The sequence below is a fragment of the Hemitrygon akajei genome, chromosome 3, assembly GCF_048418815.1.
Source record: "Hemitrygon akajei chromosome 3, sHemAka1.3, whole genome shotgun sequence".
NCBI lineage: Eukaryota > Metazoa > Chordata > Chondrichthyes > Myliobatiformes > Dasyatidae > Hemitrygon > Hemitrygon akajei.
The window spans coordinates 34,803,692-34,825,417 of NC_133126.1; the positions used below are offsets into that span (position 1 = coordinate 34,803,692).

The 21,726-nt window shown below is 42.0% G+C and overlaps 1 protein-coding gene across 7 annotated transcripts in view; it reads right to left on the bottom strand.

Moving 5' to 3' along the window:
• The window catches only part of prkcha (protein kinase C, eta, a), a 402,904-nt gene that overhangs the window by 88,781 nt on the left and 292,397 nt on the right, over positions 1-21,726 (bottom strand). For 6 of the 7 annotated variants that reach the window (XM_073039531.1, XM_073039533.1, XM_073039527.1 and 3 more), the window contains 4 exons: positions 15,091-15,265; positions 10,588-10,622; positions 7,174-7,256; positions 2,533-2,665 (listed from right to left, as the gene is read on the bottom strand). In XM_073039531.1, coding sequence (XP_072895632.1) covers positions 2,533-2,665; positions 7,174-7,256; positions 10,588-10,622; positions 15,091-15,265 — 426 coding nt within the window. The remainder of the gene's footprint in view (positions 1-2,532; positions 2,666-7,173; positions 7,257-10,587; positions 10,623-15,090; positions 15,266-21,726) is intronic. The other variant, XM_073039528.1, reaches the window with a different exon arrangement.

Sequence of the window (21,726 nt, forward strand, 5' to 3'; positions counted from 1 at the left end):
AGATTCTGCAGATGCTCGAAGTCTGAAGCAACACACAGAGAAAATGCTGAAGACCAGGCAGCACCTGTGGAGGGGAATGAACAGTCGATGTTTTGGGCTGAAACTCTTCATCGGGACTGATGTGTGCGGCAGTCACTAGCTCTCATCTCTTTGCTCATCAGAAGGGGAGAAAAGCCAGAATAAGAAGGCAGGGAAGAAGCAGCTCCCTCCTCCATCCACCCACCGTCCCCCTCACCTGGCTTCACCTATCACCTGCCAGTTTGTGTTCCTTCCCCTGCTCCACCTGATGAAGGGCCTTGGCCTGAAACATTGACTGTTTATTCCCCTCCATAGATGCTGGCTAACCAAAGGGATTGAATACCTGTTGGATTTGTGGAATGTAACTATGTGAAAAAAAGATGAGGAAAGTTAGATTAATGTAAACATTGCTGCATAAATAAATGCTCTTTTGAGCAGCATCACCTGACTAATATAGCATGAAGCCTGTCGAACCTGCTTCCCCTCTAATGCCCATCAGAATGTGGAGGCAGGCCCTTGGGTGTATGATGTGTTGAACCAATGACTGTGTAGCAAGTGTTCAGCACTGCATTGTTTATATATTCTGACAGGGGCGTGTGCTTGTAATAATAGAAAATGTTTGCTGCTGCCTTCACCTTCATTGGCCATAGAAGTCAAAGGCCTAACATTTCCTCATGTACTGACCATCAATGAACACATCTGGCTTTTCCTCAATTACCCTTCTGATTAAGAGAAGAGAACTAAGCAAAGCCATTAGTCAATTACATTTCCTCTTTGTGCATTTACAAAGCATTGTCTAAAAGGTACAGTAAAGAAGCATTTCAGTGCAATTTTAGTGGATAGCCTTGGCCTGTTTAGATATTACTGTGGTCAAGGTATTTGTCTCACCTAATCCTAAACACAAATCACACAATATCCTGCCAGCACATCTGCTCCATCTGCCAAAAACTGAACTTCCCGGTGGCCAAACATTTCAATTCTGATTCCAATTCCCCGTCCATGGCCTCCTCTTGTGCCACAATGAGGTCACCCTCAGGGTAGAAGGGCAACACCTTATATTCCATCTGGGTACCCTCCAACCTGACAATATGAATATCGATTTCTCCTTCCGGTAAAAATATTTTTTCCTCCCTCTCCCCTTCTCTTCTATTCCCTACTCTAGCCTCTTACCTCTTCTCACCTTCCCATCATTTCACCTGGGTCTCCTCCTCCTTCCCTTCCTCCCATGGCCTACTCTCCTCGCCTATCAGACTTCTTCCTCTCCAGCCCTTTACCTTTCCCTTCCACCTGGCTTCACCTATCACCTTCTAGCTAATCGCCCTCCCCCCCCCAACCTTTTCAATCCTTTCCAGTCCTGAAGAAGTGTCTCAGCCCGAAATGTTGACAGTTTGTTCAGTTCTGTGGATGCTGCCTCACCTGCTGAGTTCCTCCAGCATTTTACATAGAAATATAGAAAACCTACAGCACAATACAGGCCCTTCAGCCAACAAAGTTGTGTCAAACATGTACCTACTTTAGAAATTACTAGACTTACCCATAGCCCTCTATTTTTCTAAGCTCCATGTACCTATCCAAAAGTCTCTTAAAAGACCCTATTGTTTCGGCCTCCACCACTGTTGCCGGCAGCCTATTCCACGCACTCAACACTCTCTGAGTAAAAAACTTACACCTGACATCTCCTCTGTATCTACTCCCCAGCACCTTAAACCTGTGTCCTCTTGTGGCAACCATTTCAGCCCTGGGAAACAGCCTCTGACTATCCACATGATCAATGCCTCTCATCATCTTGTACACCTCTATCAGGTCACCTCTCATCCTCTGACGCTCCAAGGAGAAAAGGCCAAGTTCACTCAACCTATCCTCATAAGACATGCTCCCCAATCCAGGCAACATCCTTGTAAATCTCCTCTGCACCCTTTCTATGGCTTCCACATCCTTCCTGTAGTGAGGCAACCAGAACTGAGCACAGTACTCCAAGTGGGGTCTGACCAGGGTCCTATATAGCTGCAACATTACCTCTCGGTTCCTAAATTCAATTCCACAATTGATGAAGGCCAATACACTGTACGCCTTCATAACCACGGAGTCAACCTGCGCAACTGCTTTGAGTGTCCTATGGACTCGGACCACAAGATCTCTCTGATCCTCCACACTGCCAAGAGTCTTACCATTAATACCATATTCTGCCATTGTATTTGACCTACCAAAATGAACCACTTCATACTTATCTGGGTTGAAGTCCATTTTGTGTGTGTTGCTTTGGATTTCCAGCATCTGCAGAAACTCTTGTGTTTATAGTTTGTTACATTTCTCCGGTCTCATTACCCCGTCGCCCTCCGCAGCACACTCAGTATTCCATGTGGGTGACAGTCACTGGCTGTCATCATTGTACTCATCCCCAAACACAAGGAGAAGTGCATCATGAGGGCCTTCTGCTCACCCCTCTGATAGCTCTCTGCACCAACTCATCTGAGTTCCCTTTCCCCCAGGCGCTGAAGGAGAGGAGCCCATTACCTTTACACTGTTTCCCTTGTCCAATTAGCCCATAGAGCAGAGAGCCACAATGGTCACAGAAAGTGGGTTTCTTGTAGTTGTGGACGTGGAACTGGTGACGCACATTGATGCTGAATCTTTGTTCACATACCTGCTGAATAGAACCATCAATTAGTTAAGAAAGACATATGCAGAGATAAACAAAGACACAATTATTTCCTTTTGGTGCTGTTTGTAACTCATGATGTTATTATTTCTCTCAGTTTCCTTACCGTCAAAAGAGCTAACCTTCTAACCATTGGATTCACTCATCTGTGGCTAGAAGTCTCCACCACAGACAAGAAAGAGGCAACATATTGCTGGCTACCATTTCACACAATCTAACAGCAAGCCAGCAGGAAAAGCCCATAGCTTCTCTTGGTCTTCTCTAGCTTACTTACAAATTAGAGCATTGAATGAGCCTGTTCCTCCCCGATCGGCCTCTTCAATCATCTTAAAACATGGCTACTCAAATGAGAAGGAAAGTCAGACAAGAGTTTTGTTCTGCAGTGACAAGGGTCCCACAATGGCAAACACAGTCCCTGTATATACCAGGAGTCTGTAAACAATGCTCTGGGAACTCAGTAAATGGAAGGGTTTAGATATGGATGTTCCTATCTTCTGCCACCAGGGGGCACTTTTGCTTTACAGATCTGACTGTTCCAGTGGCCAGCAAACTGGAAGCCAAACTGTGGAGTAAGCAAAGCAATGACTGAGGTTCAGAAAGCCGTCAGCCACTCGACCAAAAATAAAGCTGTGACTCCTGGAAAGAATCCAGTTTGTCAAATGTAATTCTTGATGGGGAGAAAATTAGTTTGGTGTGGATTCCTATCTGGTACAGAACATATGGAACAGCTGCATTGTGTAGCTCGACAGGCAGCATATTTTTAGCTTTCAAATATTACAGGCCATGAATTAAACATGTTGTCAGTTACAGGGTCCATTCTTTCAATGCACATTGACATGTTAGATTGAAATCTGTGTCTGCCTTCTCCACACAGGCATTTCATTAAGTTCAAAGCTGTCAGTGCTGGTCTCCCAAGATTGTGACTGGGTAATTTAACACAGGAACACAAGTAAGTGGGAGAAGCTAACTCCTGGACTCATCAGGGGGAAAGGCTTGACTATAGAGCGCATCGCTCCACATATCTTCACATCCCAGAGAAACATCCCTTTCTAATGTGTCTGTGATGGATATTCACATCCTGGGCCATTGGGGCTCCTCTTGTTTTTGTTAAGCTTAGCTTTCTAAGCACAACAGCTGCCATTTGTAAAGATAAAACAGTTGTAAGTTAAACTTTCAACTATATTCTTTATTTAGCTTTTGGTCATAAACGGGAGCCAGACTTCAATTTTTAAAATGTAAATGGAAATAGTAACGAGTTTGAAAACATATCTTTACAACAAGCACTCTTTATAGCAGATTTGTTGTTTCATAAAACCTGTCTAAATGCTGAAGGGGTGCAGAATACAACAATGGGTTATTCAATTTGGCTTGTTTCAAACAGACAAAGTTGGCTAAGTTGCTTGGTTGAAGGAAGCTTGCAGACCAGATGGAGACAATCACTTAGCACATCAATAATTGTTCTATTGACAAATAAGAATATTTATGTACTCAGGGAAGTTAGCTACATAGCATTAATTATGGGTACCTAAATCTGTGTCTCCAAGAAGCTTTTAGACTATTTGTTTTAGACTGGAATGATTTCGGGAATAAAAGGGTTAACATATGAGAAGCGTTTGATGACTTTGGGCTTGTACTTGCTGGAGTTTAGAAGAATGAGGGTATTTTCTTGAAACCTATAGAATATTAAAATGCCTATATAAAGTGGATGTGGAGAGGATGTTTCCTATAGTGGGTGAGCCTAAGACCAGAGGGTGCAGCCTCAGAATAGAGGGATGTCCATTTAGAACTGAGATGAGGAGGAATTTCTTTAGCGAGAGGGTGATGAATCTGTGGAATTCATTGCCATGGACAGCTGTGGAGTCGAAGCCACTGAGTATATTGAAAGCAGAGGTTGATAGGTTGTTGGTTTGTCAGGGCATCAAGGGTTACAGGGAGAAGGCAGGAGAATGGGATTGAGAGGAAAAAATAAATCAGCCATGATGGAATGATGGAGTAGATTCAATGGGCTGAGTGGCCTAATTCTGATCCTATTTCTTATGGTCTTATGGTGGACATAACTTCTTCATCTTTCTTCAAAACATGGCAAAGGGATCCATTGTCCTAAAGATGGCATCGCCAATTATACCACTGGGCTTTTCAATCTTTAACCTCTAGAGTCTGACAGGACCTCCAAGTGCAACAGGCAAGTGTACGATCAAGTGAGCCACAGTTATAATTAATGAAGACCCTTGAGTTTACACAGTAATATGTTAGCAAATGTGACAGCTTAGTAAAGTTAGGATGGCATATCAGCTCATGCCTGATGAGTGCTCCAATTTGTCTACCAATTTGTCTAAGATGCCAATTTGTCTACCATTTGTCTAAGATGCATACATCAAGATGTTCTCCATTGTCTATAGCTCAGCATTCAACACTACCATCCCTTTGAAACTCATCGCTAAGCTCCAAGACCCAGAACTCGATAATTCCCTGTGCAACTGGATCTTCTCTTTCATCACTTGCAGACCCCAGTCAGTTTGGATTGGCAACATCTCCATAATCACCATCAGTTCAGGTCCACCACAAGGCTGTGCCCTTAGCACCTGCTCTACTAACTTCAAACCAATGAATGCACAGCTAAATACAGTATATAAGTTTGCTGATGATACCACTGTCGTTGGCTGAATCAAAGGTGGTGACAAATTGGCACATATAGGAGGGAGACTGAAAATCTGGCTGAATGGTGTCACAACAACAACCTCTCGCTCAACGTCAGCAAAGGCAAAGAGCTGCTTATTGGCTACAGGAGGCAGAAGTCAGAAGTCCACGAGCCAGTCCTCATTAGGGGATTAAAGGTCAGTTACTTTAAATTCCTTGGTGTTATCACAATCAGAGGATTTCTCCTGGGACCATCATAACGAAGGCATGACAGCACCTCTACTTTCTAAAAGCTTGCATAGATACAGCATGTCACTAAAATTTTGATAAGCTTCCATAGGTGCAGAGCAGAGAGTATCCTAACTGGTAGCACCATAGCTTGCTATGGAAACATCAATGCCCAGGAATGGAAATGTCTGCAGAAAATGATGGATATAGCCCAGTCCATCATAGGCAAAGCCATCCCCACCCATGGGCACATTTCCATGGAACATTGCCACAAGAAGGCAGCATCAAGGACGCCAATCATCTAGGCCATGCTCTCTTGTCACTGCTACCATCATCAGGATGTACAGGAGCCTTAGGTTCCACACCACCAGATTCTGCAGTTATTAGCCTAAAACCATCAGGCTCCTGAATCAGTGTGGATAACTTCACTCTCCTCAACTCTGACTGATTCCACAACCTACTCACTCTCTCTCAAGGGCTCTACAACTCCTGTTCCCAGTATATATTTTTGGCTCTATTTGTCTTCTTTTTTATGTTGGTTTATCAGTCTTTATGTATAGTTTTTCACAAATTCTATTGTATTTCTTTATTTTTCAGAAAATGGCTGTAAGAAAATGGATTTCAAGGTTGTACATGGTGACATATACATACTTTGATAATAAATTTACTGTGACTTTGACTTTTAGCTAATTATTTTTATTTCCCACAATGCAGAAGTAATTGCCCACTAGAGGCAAAATCCTATCATTTTGAGCAGGAACTAATTTAGATTGAAATAGAGTGATGTTTCCATTGTGCTGAATTACAGGTCTTCAGTAAAAGGATTAGACATGTTCATTTGGAATGGCATAGCAAACCCTTGGCTTATTGGTCTTCTGTTTCCACGAGCAGAGAATTCCACAAATTCACTTCCCTCTGGGTGAAGAAACTTCTCCTTATCTCTTTTCTGAATGTCCTCATTTTTAAGATGATCAACCTGATTCTAGATAGCCGAACATTCATCCTATCAAACCCCCTCAGAAAGGTGCACATTAGAATAAAGTAACTAGCAAGGCCAGTATGAATTGCCCACCCTTTGAAGTGAGCAATAGTGAGCAGTCCTGATGCAGGATCTCAGCCCAAAACTTCAACCATCTCTTTGCCTCCACAGATGCTGTTCCTCCATGTTCCTCCAGCACTTTATTTTTTGCTTCAATTTCCATCATCTGCCGTCTCTTATGTCTCCTGTAGGATATTTTAAACCACTTTTCTTTATTTACCTTTACTTATTTTATGTTCTAAATTTATTTACACACATGAATTTAACTTTTCCATTGGTGTGGAAGGGTTCAATGTCTCAGTATCAATACTAATGGCTTTTGTACATTGCACCACCACATTTAACACTGCCAATGAGATCACTACATTGTGGACATGCCGTGTTGGCACCAATATATGTGGTGACACTTGTGTGCCGGCCTCAGCTCATCCATAGGTTGTTGATGCAAATGACACATGTCACTGTATGTTCTGATGTACATGTGATAAGTCAACAAACCTGAAAATGAATGGATCTACAAATATAGACATATGGACTTTCACCCACACCTCACCAAGTTTCACCAAACACAGAGACTGAGTTCCGCTCGTACCTCTCCTTTCTTGTCTTTCTTTATTCTGGGGCATGCTGTGACAATTAGCTGGTGGCAGCGTTTGTGAACCACACATGTGCACACTGTGAAACAAACAGGAACCAGGGTTACCAAAGCAAACTCTTCACTCAAAATGCAAACAAGAGAAAATCTGCAGATGCTGGAAATCCGAGCAACACACACACAAAATGCTGGGGGAGCTCATCAGGCCAGGCAGCATCTATGGAAAGAAGTACAGTCACCGTAAATGTCGACTGTACTTTTTTCCATAGATGCTGCCAGGCCTGCTGAGTTCCTCCAGCGTTTTGTGTGTGCCACTCAAAATGCAGTCTTCTTTGCTGCATCGATGCTGGTGATTCAAAACGATTAAACAACTCATCTAAAAGGCTGGATCTGTGCTTGGCTACAACCCAGATTCTTTTGAGTTAGTGGTGGAGAGGAGGTCACTAAACAAACTGTTATCCATTATGGACAATCAGGCACGTCCTCTCCGTGACCTACTGAATAAGCAGCAGAGCGCCCTTTCGAACCGACTCATTCAGCACCGCTGTCACAAGGATCCTTACAGAAAATCTTTCCTACCAAATGCAGTAAGCATATACAACATCTCTGTGTGACAGGAGAACACACATCATGGTACAATAGTCTCTGTTTTATTATTTTGTACATTATTATTGCAAATTACTGCATATTAGTAAATTATTATTGTGTTTATTATTATTAGTTAAGTTTGCACTCTATAAAGTGTGTTTTTAAATGTTGTTGCTGTAACAAAAGAATTTCCCACTAGGGATCACTAAAGTATTTATTATTATTATTATTATTATTATTATTATTATTATTATTATTATTATTATTATTATTACATACCAAGTGTCCTGTGGGGACGTGCCTTATTCTGATCATCGAAAGTTGTTTCTGTTGTGATTAGCTAATTTGGAAGCTGCAGTGCTTTCCCATTGGATAGATGCCTGATGTCTAGTTTCAAACATCCTGGGTGAATAAAATAGTACGTGGAAAGGGCTTGCTCTCTGCTCTGTGTGCACTTTTAACTATGTATGTTTGTTGCGTATTCAGCTTTGTAGTGTCTGTAATTTGGGGGACCTGAATGTTCGGTGGAATTTTTATTGCTTGTAAATATTGTAAATTATTAACATTCCTATTCGCAGAGAGTGCTTTCTGTATCAATCGTCAGAGCCACAAACCTGCCTGAACAATTACCGTGGAAAAACTTTCCCTAAAATATTCCCTCCAGTGTTTTTTTTACAGCTGTTTGGACCAACCAATGCTTTGACCAGAAATTTTTTTTACATGCCCTGAAAACTGTGCAGCATTTTAAATTAACATTATATAAAAGAAAATACCAGCTGTGCAGCAATGAAGGCTATGTGTGTGGGGATATTTCAGTTACTGCGCGGCCACACACCCGCACAGCTTAGAGTACCAGGGAGTAAAATTCACATATTTTAGCAAACTACATTAGTGCCACATGTTTTTATATTTTTATAGTCTTTATTAAACAAAACAATGAAATAGTTGATCTCACAAAATACTCTATGAAGGTGTAATGTTTTTAAAGAATCATAGCTCAGCTGAGCAATGCAGAATGAGCATGACGTGAGTTTATGCATTTGGCCTTTATGATCAATTACAAGTCTATGCTTAAACACCATTGGCATTTAGGAATACAGTTTAGGAATTTAACACGTAAGCAGTTTTAGATGAAAAGAGGAATTCATTTAATTAATTGACAGTTGTTCAAATGCAATGCAGATGTTTCTTAACTCTTGAGAGATTCTTCACAAGAATTTGTCCCGCTCATTAAGTGGCAGATCCATTTAAAGAATGTTCTTTCGACTTGCTGCTGGAGTTCAGGAATTAGGGAAGCAGCTGGTAAAGTAGACATGAATCCAGATTCCAAATCCACACTAATCTGGCATGGTCAAATTGGGATTAAAACAGGATTAACAGGTTCTCAGATTTGGCAATAAAGCTGAATGGAAGATCTGCAGTGAAGTAAGATTACACCCGTGTTTTTCCCACTGCATGGCCATGTGCTCCCAGCTGTGCCTGTTCACAGTAAGGTGGGATATAATTCTATCCCATTAACTGTAACTCTTGTCAGTCTCCTGCATCAGGCACATCTGTCCTGACCAGAGAATTCTCCAAGACAATTTTGTGGAATTGCACTTTGGGAGGTCAAATGTAGGATGAAAGTATACAGTAAATGGCAGGGCTGTTAAGAGCATTAAACTGCAAGTCCAAGTCCATAGCGCCCTGAATGTGACAACATAAGTAGATAGGGTGGTAAGAAGACACATGGCATGCTTGCATTCATTGGTCAGAATGCGGTATAAAAAAATCAGGAGTCATGCTACAGCTATAAGACTTCAATTCTGACACACTTGGAGCATTGCTTGCAGTCCTGGTGACCACATTCGAGGAAGGATGAGGAGGCTTTGGAGGGGGTGCAGAAGAGGTTCACTAAAATATTGCCTGAATTAGATTTAAGGATAGTGGGCAAACTTGGATTGTTTCCTCTCATGAGTTGGAAGCTGACAGGGCAACCTGATAGAAGTACATAAATGATGAGCACCATGGTAGTCAGAAACTTTTTATAGTATAAAATGCTAAAGGTGAGAGGTGGGAAGCTTAAGGAAGATCTATGAAGTTATGTTTTATTTCCACAATGAGTGGTAGGTGCCTGGAACACACCCCCAGGGGGAGTGACGGAAATAGATACAACTGCAACGTTTAGTGCGATTTAGACAGGCCGGGTGTTGGGCAATTCGGACTGGGTGCAGAGAGATATGCAGTTTAAATTAACATCATAGTCAGCACTGACGTGGTTCCTGTGCTGTACAGTTCTGTTTTCTATCTGACTTGCTTCCATTTAGGGTCTAAGGTGGCTGAGGCCAATGTGGGAGTTTGCAAACTCCACCACAGTTCAGACAAGCGATGCTCTTTCTGCGATTTATGTTGGACTTCTCAGCGACACCCTGAAAGTTCCCTCTCCGTTCTGAGTGGTTATAGGCCAAGGATTCTCAGTTAGTGGGAATGTTCCAATGTCTCAAGGAAGTGTCGAGGACATCCTTGTGTTATTTCTTTTGTCGACCTAATACATCCTGAGAAAGGGAGTCCTGACGAACGGTGCTGGCCCAAAATGTCGGTGTCTTATTCTTTTCTGTAAACAGTGCCTGACTGCTGAGTTCCTCCAGTATTTTGCGGTGTTACATTGGATTTCCAGCACGTGCAGAATCTCTTGTGTTTATCATTTACTATGGTTGTAGCACTGTGTACTGGGGTTGTGGGACTATGCTTTGAGGTGAGTAGGCTGCATTTCTGAGAACTTCCGTTGCCTGACCAGTGGCAGTTTAGCACGGCTGGCTCATTAGATTAAAAATGATTGATTACCTTGACACTGGTATCCTTGCTTGCCAAAGATTCCCCTGTGGATTAAACAGAAATAGAAATCACTAGCTAGGTTGGGATGACGGCCATTTGTCAGCCGATTTCCCCTCAATCCTCCACTACACGCACACAGCCAGAGTTTTATCGGCAGCCAGCTACCTCCTGCCAATCACTTTGTCAGTCTGTCTGCCCACACGTCGATCGTTCTGTATATCAAGGAACAACTCCTGATGTCTGCTGTCTCTTGCTTGCTTCATTACCTTCACAGTATGGCAACTTGGTGATCACTGGGCAAGGCACCCCACCCCAAACTAAAGCTGCCGTTTTTAGCCCTCAGAAGGCAAAGGAGATCCATTTTATTACATGAGCTTAATTTTGAAGTGCTCCTTTGTTTAAGACATTTGCACAGAACTGAATTCTTTTTATTAGTCAAAGCAATTCAGCAACTAAAAGGGTAGATCTGGGGGCGTTTGCTGTCACTCTGGTGGCCCAATCAGTAGAAGGAGCGACACACAGCAAGGAGGTTTCTCGCAGACTGGGCGCGCTCGTTTGAAAGGAGAGCTTTGCAGGCGTTCGGCGTCATCCCGGTGGTCCAATCAGCGGCGGGAGCAGTGTAGAGAGGAGTAAATAAAAGTACGAAGGGGCAAGTGGAGTGGCAATTGTTGGGATTGAGCCAGCAGTGAGAGTGGGAGTATCAGGCTTTGGCTCTGGGTAAATTGTTCGGGTAAGTTTCTGTTAGGTTTCCCTTTTAGGGGTAGATGGACATTGTGTGTTCCTCATGCCAGATGGTGGAGTCCTGGGAGAGCCAGAGTCTCCCAGGGAACTACATCTGCATGAAGTGCATCCAGCTGTAGCTCCTTGAAGACCGTGTTAGGGATCTGGAGCAGCAAAGGGAGTGTGCTGCCAGACTGTCACAAAGGACAGGCGGAATGACAGGACAACATTGCAGCCAGCAAGACCAGTGCCTTAGGGATGCAGAAAAAGGCCAGCAAATACATTGCATAAAGGGTTATATCTCAATGCATGGAGTACAGAAAATAAGGTGAATAACCTTGTTGCACTTTTACAGATTGTCAGGTATGATGTTATGGCCATCACTGAATCACGACTGAGGATGAATATAGTTGGGAGCTTCATGTCCAAGGTTACATATTATATTGGAGGGATAGGATAGGAAGCAGAGGGGGAGGCGTGGCTCTGCTGGTAAAGAATGGCATCAAATCAGTAGAAAGATGTGACATAGGATCAGAAGATGTTGAATCCTTGTGGGTTGAGTTAAGAAACTGCAAGGGTAAAAGGACCCTGATGGCAGCTATATATAGGCCTTCAAACAATAGCTGGGATGTTGACTACAGATTACAACGGAAAATAGAAAAGGTGTGTCAAAAGGGCAATGTTATGATTGTCATGGGAGATTTTAACATGTAGGTAGATTGGGAAAATCAGGCTGGTAATGGATGACAAAAGGGTGAATTTGTTGAATACCAATGAGCTGGCTTTTTAGAGCAGCTTGTTGTTGAGCCTACCAGGGGATCAGCTATACTGGATTGGGTGTTATGTACTGAACCTGAGGAGGTTAGGGAGCTTAAGATAAAGGAACCTTTAGGAGGTAGTGATCACAATATGATTGAATTCCACTTGAAATTTGCTAGGGACGAAGTAGTATTTCAGTGGAGTAAAGGAAATTACAGTGGTATGAGGGAAGAGTTTGCCAAAGAAAATTGGAATGAGATGCTAGCAGGGATGACAGCAGAGCAGCGATGGCTTGAGTTTCTGGGAAAAATGAGGAAAGTGCAGGATAGATATATTCCAAAAACATAAAATAATCAAATGGCAAAATAGTACAACCATGACTAAAAAGGGAAGTCAAAGCTAATGTAAAAGCAAAAGAGAGGGCATAAAACAAAGCAAAAATTAGTGGGAAGATAGAGGATTGGGAAGCTTTTAAAAACCTACAGAAAGCAACTAAAAGAATCATTAGGAGGGAAAAGATGAAATATGAAAGCAAGCTAGCAAACAATATCAAGGTGGATAGAAAAGGCTTTTTCAAATATATAAAAAAAACAAGAGAGATGAGAGTGAATATAGGACCACTAGAAAATGAGGCTGGAGGAAGGATAATGGGAGACAAGGAAATGGCAGATGAACTAAATGAGTATTTTGCATCAGTCTTCACTGCAGAAGACACCAGCACTGTGCCAGATGTTGAAGGATGTGAGGGAAAAGAAGTGAGTACAGTTGTTATTACAAGTGAGAAGGTGCTCTAAAAACTTAAAGACCAAAAGGTGCATTATCACCCGGACCTGATGAACTGCACCCTAGGATTCTGAAAGAGGTAGCGGTAGAGATTGTGGTGACATTAGTAATGATCTTTCAAAATTAGTAATGATCGAGTAATGATCGATTAGTAATGAAAGAGGTAGCGGTAGAGATTGTGATGGAATTAGTAATGATCTTTCAAAAATCATTGGACTCTGGTATAGTTCTGAAAGACTGGAAAATTGCAAATGTCACTCTTTAAGAAGGGAGGGAGGCAGCAGAAAGGAAATTATAGACCAGTTAGTCTGACCTCAGTGGTTGGGAAGATGTTGGAGTCAATTGTTAAGGATGAGGTGATGGAGTACTTGGGTGACACAGGATAAGGAAGGGCAAAGTCAATATGGTTTCCTTTAGGGAAAATCTTGCCTGACAAATCAATTGGAATTCATTGAGGAGATTACAAGTAAGATAGATAAAGGTGATGCAGTGGATGTTGTATATTTGTACTTTCAGAAGGCCTTTGACAAGGTACCACACATGAGGCTGCTTACCAAGTTAAGAGCTCATGATATTACTGGAAAGTTATTAGCATGGTTAGAGCATTGGCTGATTGGTAGGGGTTGGCAAGCAGAAATAAAAGGAACCTTTTCTGGTTGGCTGCCAGTGAGTAGTGGTCTTCTACAGGGGTTGGTGTTGGGACAGCTTCTTTTTATGCTGTATATAAACAATTTAGATGATGGAATAGATGGCTTTGTTGCCAAGTTTGCAGAAGATACAAAGACTGGTGGAGGGGCAGGTAGTGTGGAGGAAACAGGAAGGCTGCAGAAGGACTTAGACAGATTAGAAGAATGGGCAAGAGAGTGCCAAATGAAAACAATATTGGAAAATATATGATCATTCACATTAGTAGAAGAAATAAATGAGCAGACTATTTTCTAAATGGGGAGAAGATCCAAAAATCTGAGATGCAAAAGGATTTGGGAGTCCTTGTGCAGAACACCAAAAGGAGGGTAAATGCAGTGTCAGTATTCATTTCAAGAGGTCCAGAATATAAGAGCAGGAATGTGATGACGAAGCTTTATAAGGCTCTGGTGAGGCCTCACCTTGGCATTGGAGAGGGTTCAGAGCAGGTTCACAAGGATGATTCTACAATGAAAGGGTTATCATATGAGAAACGTTTGATGACTCTGGGTCTGTATTCACAGGAATTTAGAGGGATGAGGGAGAATCTCATTGAAACCTTTTGAACGTTGAAAGGCCTAGACAGAGTAGATATGGAAAGGATGTTTCCTATGATGGGGGAGTCTAGGACAAGAGGGCACAGCCTCAGGATAGAGGGGTGTCCATTTAAAACCGAGATGCAGAGAAATTTCTTCAGCTAGAGGGTGGTGAATTTGTGGAATTTGTTATCACAGGCAGCTGTGGAGACCAGGTCGTTGGGAGTATATTTAAGAGGGAGATTGATAGGTTCTTGGTTGGCCACGGCATCAGTTACCCGGAGAGGGACGGGGAGGGGGATGAGGAGAGGAAAAATGGTTCAGCTGTGATTGAATGGCAGAGCAGACTCCTTGAGCCAAATGGCCTGATTCTGCTTCTACGTCTTATGGTCTTAATGTGCTTCAATGGCAGGACTCTCCTTGCAACAAAGAGCATAAAGGAGTTGCACTAGTATAGTTGCATTTTGTCATGGATCATTATAGCACAGTACAGGCCCAACAGCCCACAGTGTTGTGCCAACCTTTTAACCAACTCCAATACCAATATAATTTTTCCCTAATATAACTCTTAATATTTATTGTACCATTTAAAGCATTTTGTATTGTTCTTTTCCCCAGTTCTTTAAGCAGACATGTTTCACTTGCGGGGTAGACAGTTAATGCCACCCAGATGCTGAAAATGAATTAAAACAATCTTCTGCATATGCAGTTTCTCTCTCTCCTACTTTTAGATATAGTACCCAGGTTGGTCAAATAGGCTGCTTTTTACTGAATTAGTGTAGGAAATCTTTCAAAATCTAAATTCACTCATTTTAGTTAATAAATGAGCCATGATTGAATGGCCTAATTCTGCTCCTATGTCTCATGGCCTTATAGTCTTATGAAAATATAAAAGCAGATTTCCTAAGTATTCATTTTAATGTGAAAGAAAGGTACCAGAAAAGGTCACAGTTCCTGGCAGATGTGCCATTCTTAATATCTAAGCAAAAGACATGTGACATCTTCAACACAAGCAGCTTAAACTTCCTACCAGATGAATTCCCTGCAGTGAGAGCAGTACGTGGGCTGTCGCAGGTAAGTGGCCATGAACTTATGGTTGTTGACCTGGTGAATCTTTCGCCGCATCGCACCTTGCCGTTTCCTGGAAACAATGCGTTCCTTGAATGCCCTCTCAGATGCATTGCTTTTCACTTGTTCCTCAGGGTCTAAGAAAGAGACATTACAAAATAATGATCACTAAACACCCCAAATCAAGAACAAAATTTTGGTCAGCAGTGCCCCACTTGCTTGTGTCAAAGAAACAGCCTTTAATCAGATCTGCTACTGAGGTCATCCGGCACACCTTGCAATTACTTGCCTCAAAATTGCTCAAACCTGCCACCTCGTCCACCAAAAAGGACAGCTTTTCTTTTGGGTATCTCACCATGCTACCTTGGAATTTGATTGCACCTCCTTCATCTTTGCTGAGTCTAAATCCGGCAAACTGGTTTCACTAAAACACGGTGGGAGAAATTCTATCAAAGGTGAAGCAATTCAAGAAAAGAATGTGGTGGGTGTGAGTTTGATTTCAACATTTAAGAGTAATTTGGGTAAGTACATGGATGGGAGGGTTATGGGGGCGCTATGGTCCAGGTGTGGGTTGATGGATCTAGGCAGAATAACAGTTTGGCACAGACTAGATGGGCTGAAGGGCCTGTTTCTGTATTGTAGTGCTCTATCACTATGACTAAGAAGGCAGATCAACATCACTGCTCAAGGACAATTAGGGATGGGCAATAATATTGGTCTAAGATGCTACTAAGGCCTACATCCGAACCAACAAAAAAAACACACACACAAAATGCTGGTGGAACACAGCAGGCCAGTACTTTTGCTATATCAAATGCTCTCTCTTTTCCTTTTATGCTGTCTTTGACTCCCCTTGTCAGCCACAGCTGCGTCATCCTCCCTTTATCTATCCTGCACTTTCCGAATTGCCTGCAGAAGCTCCTGCCGTTGTTGTTCTGCTGTCAGCCCTGTTAGTGTCTTCTTCCAATCAACTTTGGACAGCTCCTCTCCCATGGCTCTGTAATTCCCTTTCCTCCACTCTAATACTGATACATCTGATTTTATCTTCTCCCTCCCAATCTGCAGGAGACAGCAATCCCATTATGATCATTGTCTCCTAAGCCATCTCTTAGGCATTCTACAAATTCTCTCTCTTGGGATCCAGCACCGACCCGATTTTCCCAATCTACCTGCACATTGAAATCCTACATGACTCCATAACATTGCCCTTTTTATGTGCCTTTTCATCTCCCATTGTAATTTGTATCCCACATCCTGGCTACTATTTAGAGGCCTGTATAAGACCTCCATCAGGGACTTTTTATCCTTGCAGTTTCATAACTCTACCCACAAGCATGCTGCATCTTCCGATCCAAGATCACCTCTTTCTAAGGATTTGATGTCATTTTTTTCATCAACAGAGCCACATCACCCCCTCTGCCTACCTGCCTGTCCTTTCAATACAACATGTATCCTTGGATGTTAAGCTCCCAACTATGATCTTCTTTCAGCTGCGACGTATCTACCTTATTCTGTATCACCCTTTTCGACTTTGCTCCCATGTTATACTTCAGCTCATTGCACTGACTGAAGCTTTGCCCTATCATCTGCCTGTCCTACCTGACAGTCTCACTACACACTGCATCTACTTGTATGCCCACAGCTTCATCCTCAGCTTACCCATCACCAACTGCCAGATTAGTTTAATCCCTCCCCAACAGCTCTAGCAAATCTGCCTGCGAGAATATCGGCCCCCCCCCCCTCGGGTTCAGGTGTAACCCATCCTTTTTGTACAGTCATACCTTTCCCAATGACTCAGAAATCTGAAACCCTGCCCCCTGCCCCAATTCCTCACCGATGCATTCATCTGCCAAGTCATCCTATTCTTACCCTTACTAGTGTGTGGTACCGACAACAATCTAGAAATTACTACCCTGGAGTTCCTGCTTTTCAACGTTCTACCTACCTCACCGTATTCTCTTTTCAGAGCCTCCTCCCTTTCCCTACCTATTTTGCTTTTAAACTGTGGGGTGCCTGGTTAGTATTCCAACAAAGTCAGCTGTGGTAGCTTTTCGTAGAGAGTTCTTCAAGGTTGACAGTACGAGATAATTCCTGATGCACTTGAATCTGATAGTAGGTGATTCTGATAACGGTGACCTTGAGGAGGTAAGGATCGAACAATTTGTCCAAAATGCTCTGTACTTTCCCTCTTCTGATCACCTTTTCAAGCTTAGTGCCTGCATAATGTCACGGGACAGTTTAAACTGGCAAAGAGTTTTTGAGCTGGGGAGGAAGTTGTTAGAATGAAGATGGTAAACATACAGCATTCATGTTTTGAAAAAATACTCAGTGACAACAACACCCTAAAATGTGTCATCTCCACACAAAGGCCATTTGAGTCATAGCAGTTCATCTATGGACCATCAATTTATTTTTACATCTTTAAAAGCAGAACATGAAATTTGTAAAACACTAAGTTGTTCAGTCAGCATCTGCTGAAAGAGAAGTTAGCATTTTTGGTCAGTTAAATTCTAAAAAAAAATCCTCCAAAAATAATTTCTTTTTCCTTTAAAGATGCTGACAGACTTTCTGGGTAACACTGAAATCTCTCTAAATTCATTCTTGATGCTCACCAAATGCAGAGCAATGTAATACTGAAGGAAACCCATTTCCCCAGATAATTTCACCTTAGTTAGGGATATCAGTGATGTAGTGATATGCTATCATGCAGCAGAAATTTTGAAATTAACTCTTAGCTTTCAAGGAAGAAAAATATTTCTGCAAATGCATTTGGGACCCACTGTGGGGCACCAGTGTACTCTTCCTAAGCAGTAAGATCTGCAACAGAGAAGGCCAACTGCAAGTACAAAGGAATTCCCCAGTATAGAGAAACTTGAAAACATCTTTCAGTGGAGCACTGAGCATGTCCATGAATTCTAACACCAAGTCATTGCACATCGATATTTATTGTATCTTTCTCTTTTGCTCTCACTCTTCTGTGTTTGCTTTCCTTGATGCTTTTACTAACAGTATGATTGCTAACCAAGTTTTCTGAGCAAACGCTGAACTCTTTATCCCTCAGTTTGACCAACTAGCATGACACTCAGTCAAGGCACAGTCTGGCGACTACTAAATCATTTAAATGTCAATGAGTTAAATACAAAACATAGCAATTAAAGAGATAGGCAGCAGTTTATGGAGAGAACAGCAGTGGTTTCAATATGGGAAAAAAGATTGTCACACCTAGTCTCATATTACCTTCTGATTTTGGGAAGCATTTTTGAAGGGGTGTGTGCGTGTATGAGATCACAAGTGCTGATCACACTTTTGTAATTAGATTTCAAACCATTTTCAGCTTTGAATCAGTGCTCCACATCTATCTGTTTTCTAACTTTCAATCTTCTGCGCCATCAGGATTTTGCTCAATATCCCTCCTCTGGCAACTTGAATCTAGTTTTTCTTGTCTTTCCTCATAGTTCAATCCTTGGACGCTGCAAGTAAATATTGTTGCTCTTACTAATTAAAGGCACCATTCTCATCTCTGAATCAGGTGATTGGAGGTTTAAGTTTCAGCACACGGTATCAGCATGTAATCCAAGGAAATTCTTCAGGGTAGTTATGAAATTCATCAAGTTAATTTTCTTGGGGCTGAATTTAATTACTCACTCACTCATTCCCAGAGTATGTGGATATTGCTGTTCATGTCAACGGTTAATGAAAGTAAACAAAAGGCAGATGCTGGAAATCTGAGGTCAAAGCAAAGAATGCTAGAATCAAGGTTCAAGGTTCAAGTTTCAAGTTTATTAGTCACGTGCATATTGAAACATACAGTGGAATGCACTGTTTGTGTTAACAGCCAACACACCTGAGGGTGTGCTGACGGCAGCCTGCAATTTTTGTCACAGATTCCAGCACCAACACAGCATGCCCACAATGCTTGGCAGAACAATAGAGAACAGAACAGGTTGATAGATTCATTATTGGTCAGGGCATGAAGGGATACGGGGTGGGGGTGGGGTAGGAGATTGGGGGGAAATGGATCATGGCAGAACAGACTCAATGGGCCCAATGGCCTAATTCTGCTCCTATATCTTCTGGTCTAACAGGCAACAAAAAACAACAGTAAAAACAGGCCCCAGTTCCTCCTTCGCACCCACGCGCACACACAGGCCTTTAATCCCAGGACAGACCGCTATGCCCAGTGAATGCTGGAAACCTTCATTGGGCAAGGATGCTCCATGGATTAAAAAAAAGCTGAATGTTTCAAGCCCAGGTGCAGTAATCTATAAACTGAGAGGTCAGAGTGGGAATAGCATAATGAATTAAAATGGCAGGTAATAGAAAGCTCAGGACACACCACAGGCACAGGATAAATGCAATGAGTGTCATCTAAAAAATGCACCACAGGAATTCACCGTGTTTGTGGTATGATTTGGATGAAAAAAATATAAATGGACTAATTAGTAAATCTTCAGATGACACAAAAATTGACTTTTGTGTTAATTCCAGGGGACTGACAACAGCTGCAAAATGAAGATCATGGGAATTGATTGCTTTGTTCAAAATGGATACTGTTTGGCATTTAGATGGAGTAGGAGATGCTGCTGTCTGCCAGAACAAACTGTCATGTTATACAGATCTTACTGTGAGCTGGCACAACTGGAGTTGTGAATGACGCTGATCACTGTCAGCAAACTTGTGAAAGAAGCTCAATAGAGAAGCAATTGGAAATGCCTGGGCTGAAGGCATGACTATAAGTGGCTTGGAATTGGGATGACTGGTGTCCCAATAGTCACCTTGTATTTGACTTCTATTGACCTTGAGTTCTTCAGGGGTTCCTTGCACCACATTTGGTCAAAAGTTCCTATGATGTCAAGTATAGTTTCCCTTCTCTCTGCACGTGTGGTCTGGAGCTGCAAGGTTCTGCTGTCAACCAAATAATCATCTGGTGAAGTGGTATCATTTAATGGCTCCATCGATCACACAGTTAAAATTAAAGAATGCTAACTAGCCAGGTTGCAGTTACCTGTTTATCTGAGCTAGCTGTTACCTTGCTGAATAAATGCCAGTGTCAATGTTGTACTTGGCTAGGTGACACACTGAGTTCTAGTGTACAGGATTTCAGTATATATAATAAAATTGTTGTGAAGATGCATTTCATATGAAGTGGGATAGCAGCATACTAGCTCCTCTGCAAGTGGGGTTCTTAGCAGAAGAGCAAGCAAGAGTCATTTCAATTGAAGACGTTTAGAATCCATTGAGCCTTGTATCTTACATTTAAAAACAGGATCAGCAATGTTTGCGGATGAACATTTTCAGTGAGCCACCTTTCCTTGGCCATTCCAGCTCACACTGTTGCTCTATCCCATTTGTAAGTAAACTGAATTAAAAAAAACTGAGTCATCCTGTGCACTCAGTACTGAATAATTACTGATACTAATATAGCCACAGCACATTCACACTGCAACAGATACAAGCTTTTACAAGCATAACCACAAAAATCTTACTAAGAGTAAACTGAATTTGTATAGATATTTAAATATTACAGACTCACTGCAATAGCTACTTTACTCTCCTGATTATCAAGGAAATTACTTGCTGCTACTTTAGGTTTCAAGATGAGTTTTCTCTCAACAATTTAACAGTGAATCACGTTCCCACTAGGAGTAGTTCATTTTTCAAATAGTCTGCCCAGACTGGAGTTGCATTCCACATGGAAATGACAGTATTTGAGGCAGTTCTGCCAAGTCCATCTTAATTCAAAGGATATTAAGTGTAAATTTTGATCAGATCATTGCTCTGCAGTCCTACGGAACGGACAATGGAACAGGTAACAAAAGACAGAGGCTGCAAGGACAATGGCAGGTCAGGCAAGTACGTGGTAAAGAAAAAAATGGAAGCATTCACAACCACGTTCAGACAGAAGTGCCAAATGCATGGCCCATCTCACATCTTTATCCATAGAACCGCAGCTGATATGAGCTACTCTCCAGTTGATTCATGATGTCAAGAAATGAACAAGAGCATTAGATAGAGAAGTTACAGGAGCAAGTATCATCCCAGCTGTCGCACTGAAGATCTGCATTCCAGAGCTAGCTGCACATCCAGCCAATCTTTTCCACAATAGTTGCAAACTGTCCAGAAATGTAGAAAGCGGCCTGGGTACGTCCTTATCACACAAAACCTGGACAAATCAACTCAATTTATTTATTTATTTATTTATTTATAGGTTTGTATGGACAGAACATACAAATTCCTTACAGAAAGTGGCGGGAATTGAACCTGGTTTGTTGGCATTGTAAAGCCTTGTGGTAACCACTATGCTACCATGCTGCCCAAACTGCTGACTTCCAAACGAGAGCAAATTGCTAGAAGCTGTTGTCAACAATACTACCAAGCAATACAAACACAAGAATGTCTGCAAATGCTGGAAATCCAAAGCAACACACACAAAATTCTGGAGGAACTCAGCAGGCCAGGCAGCATTTATGGAAAAGAGTACATTTTGGGCATGAAGAAGGGTCTCAGCCTGAAACGTCGACATTTACTCTTTTCCATAGATGTTGTCTGACTTGCTGAGATCCTCCTCTTGAATTACTATCAAGCAGTACTTAGTCAC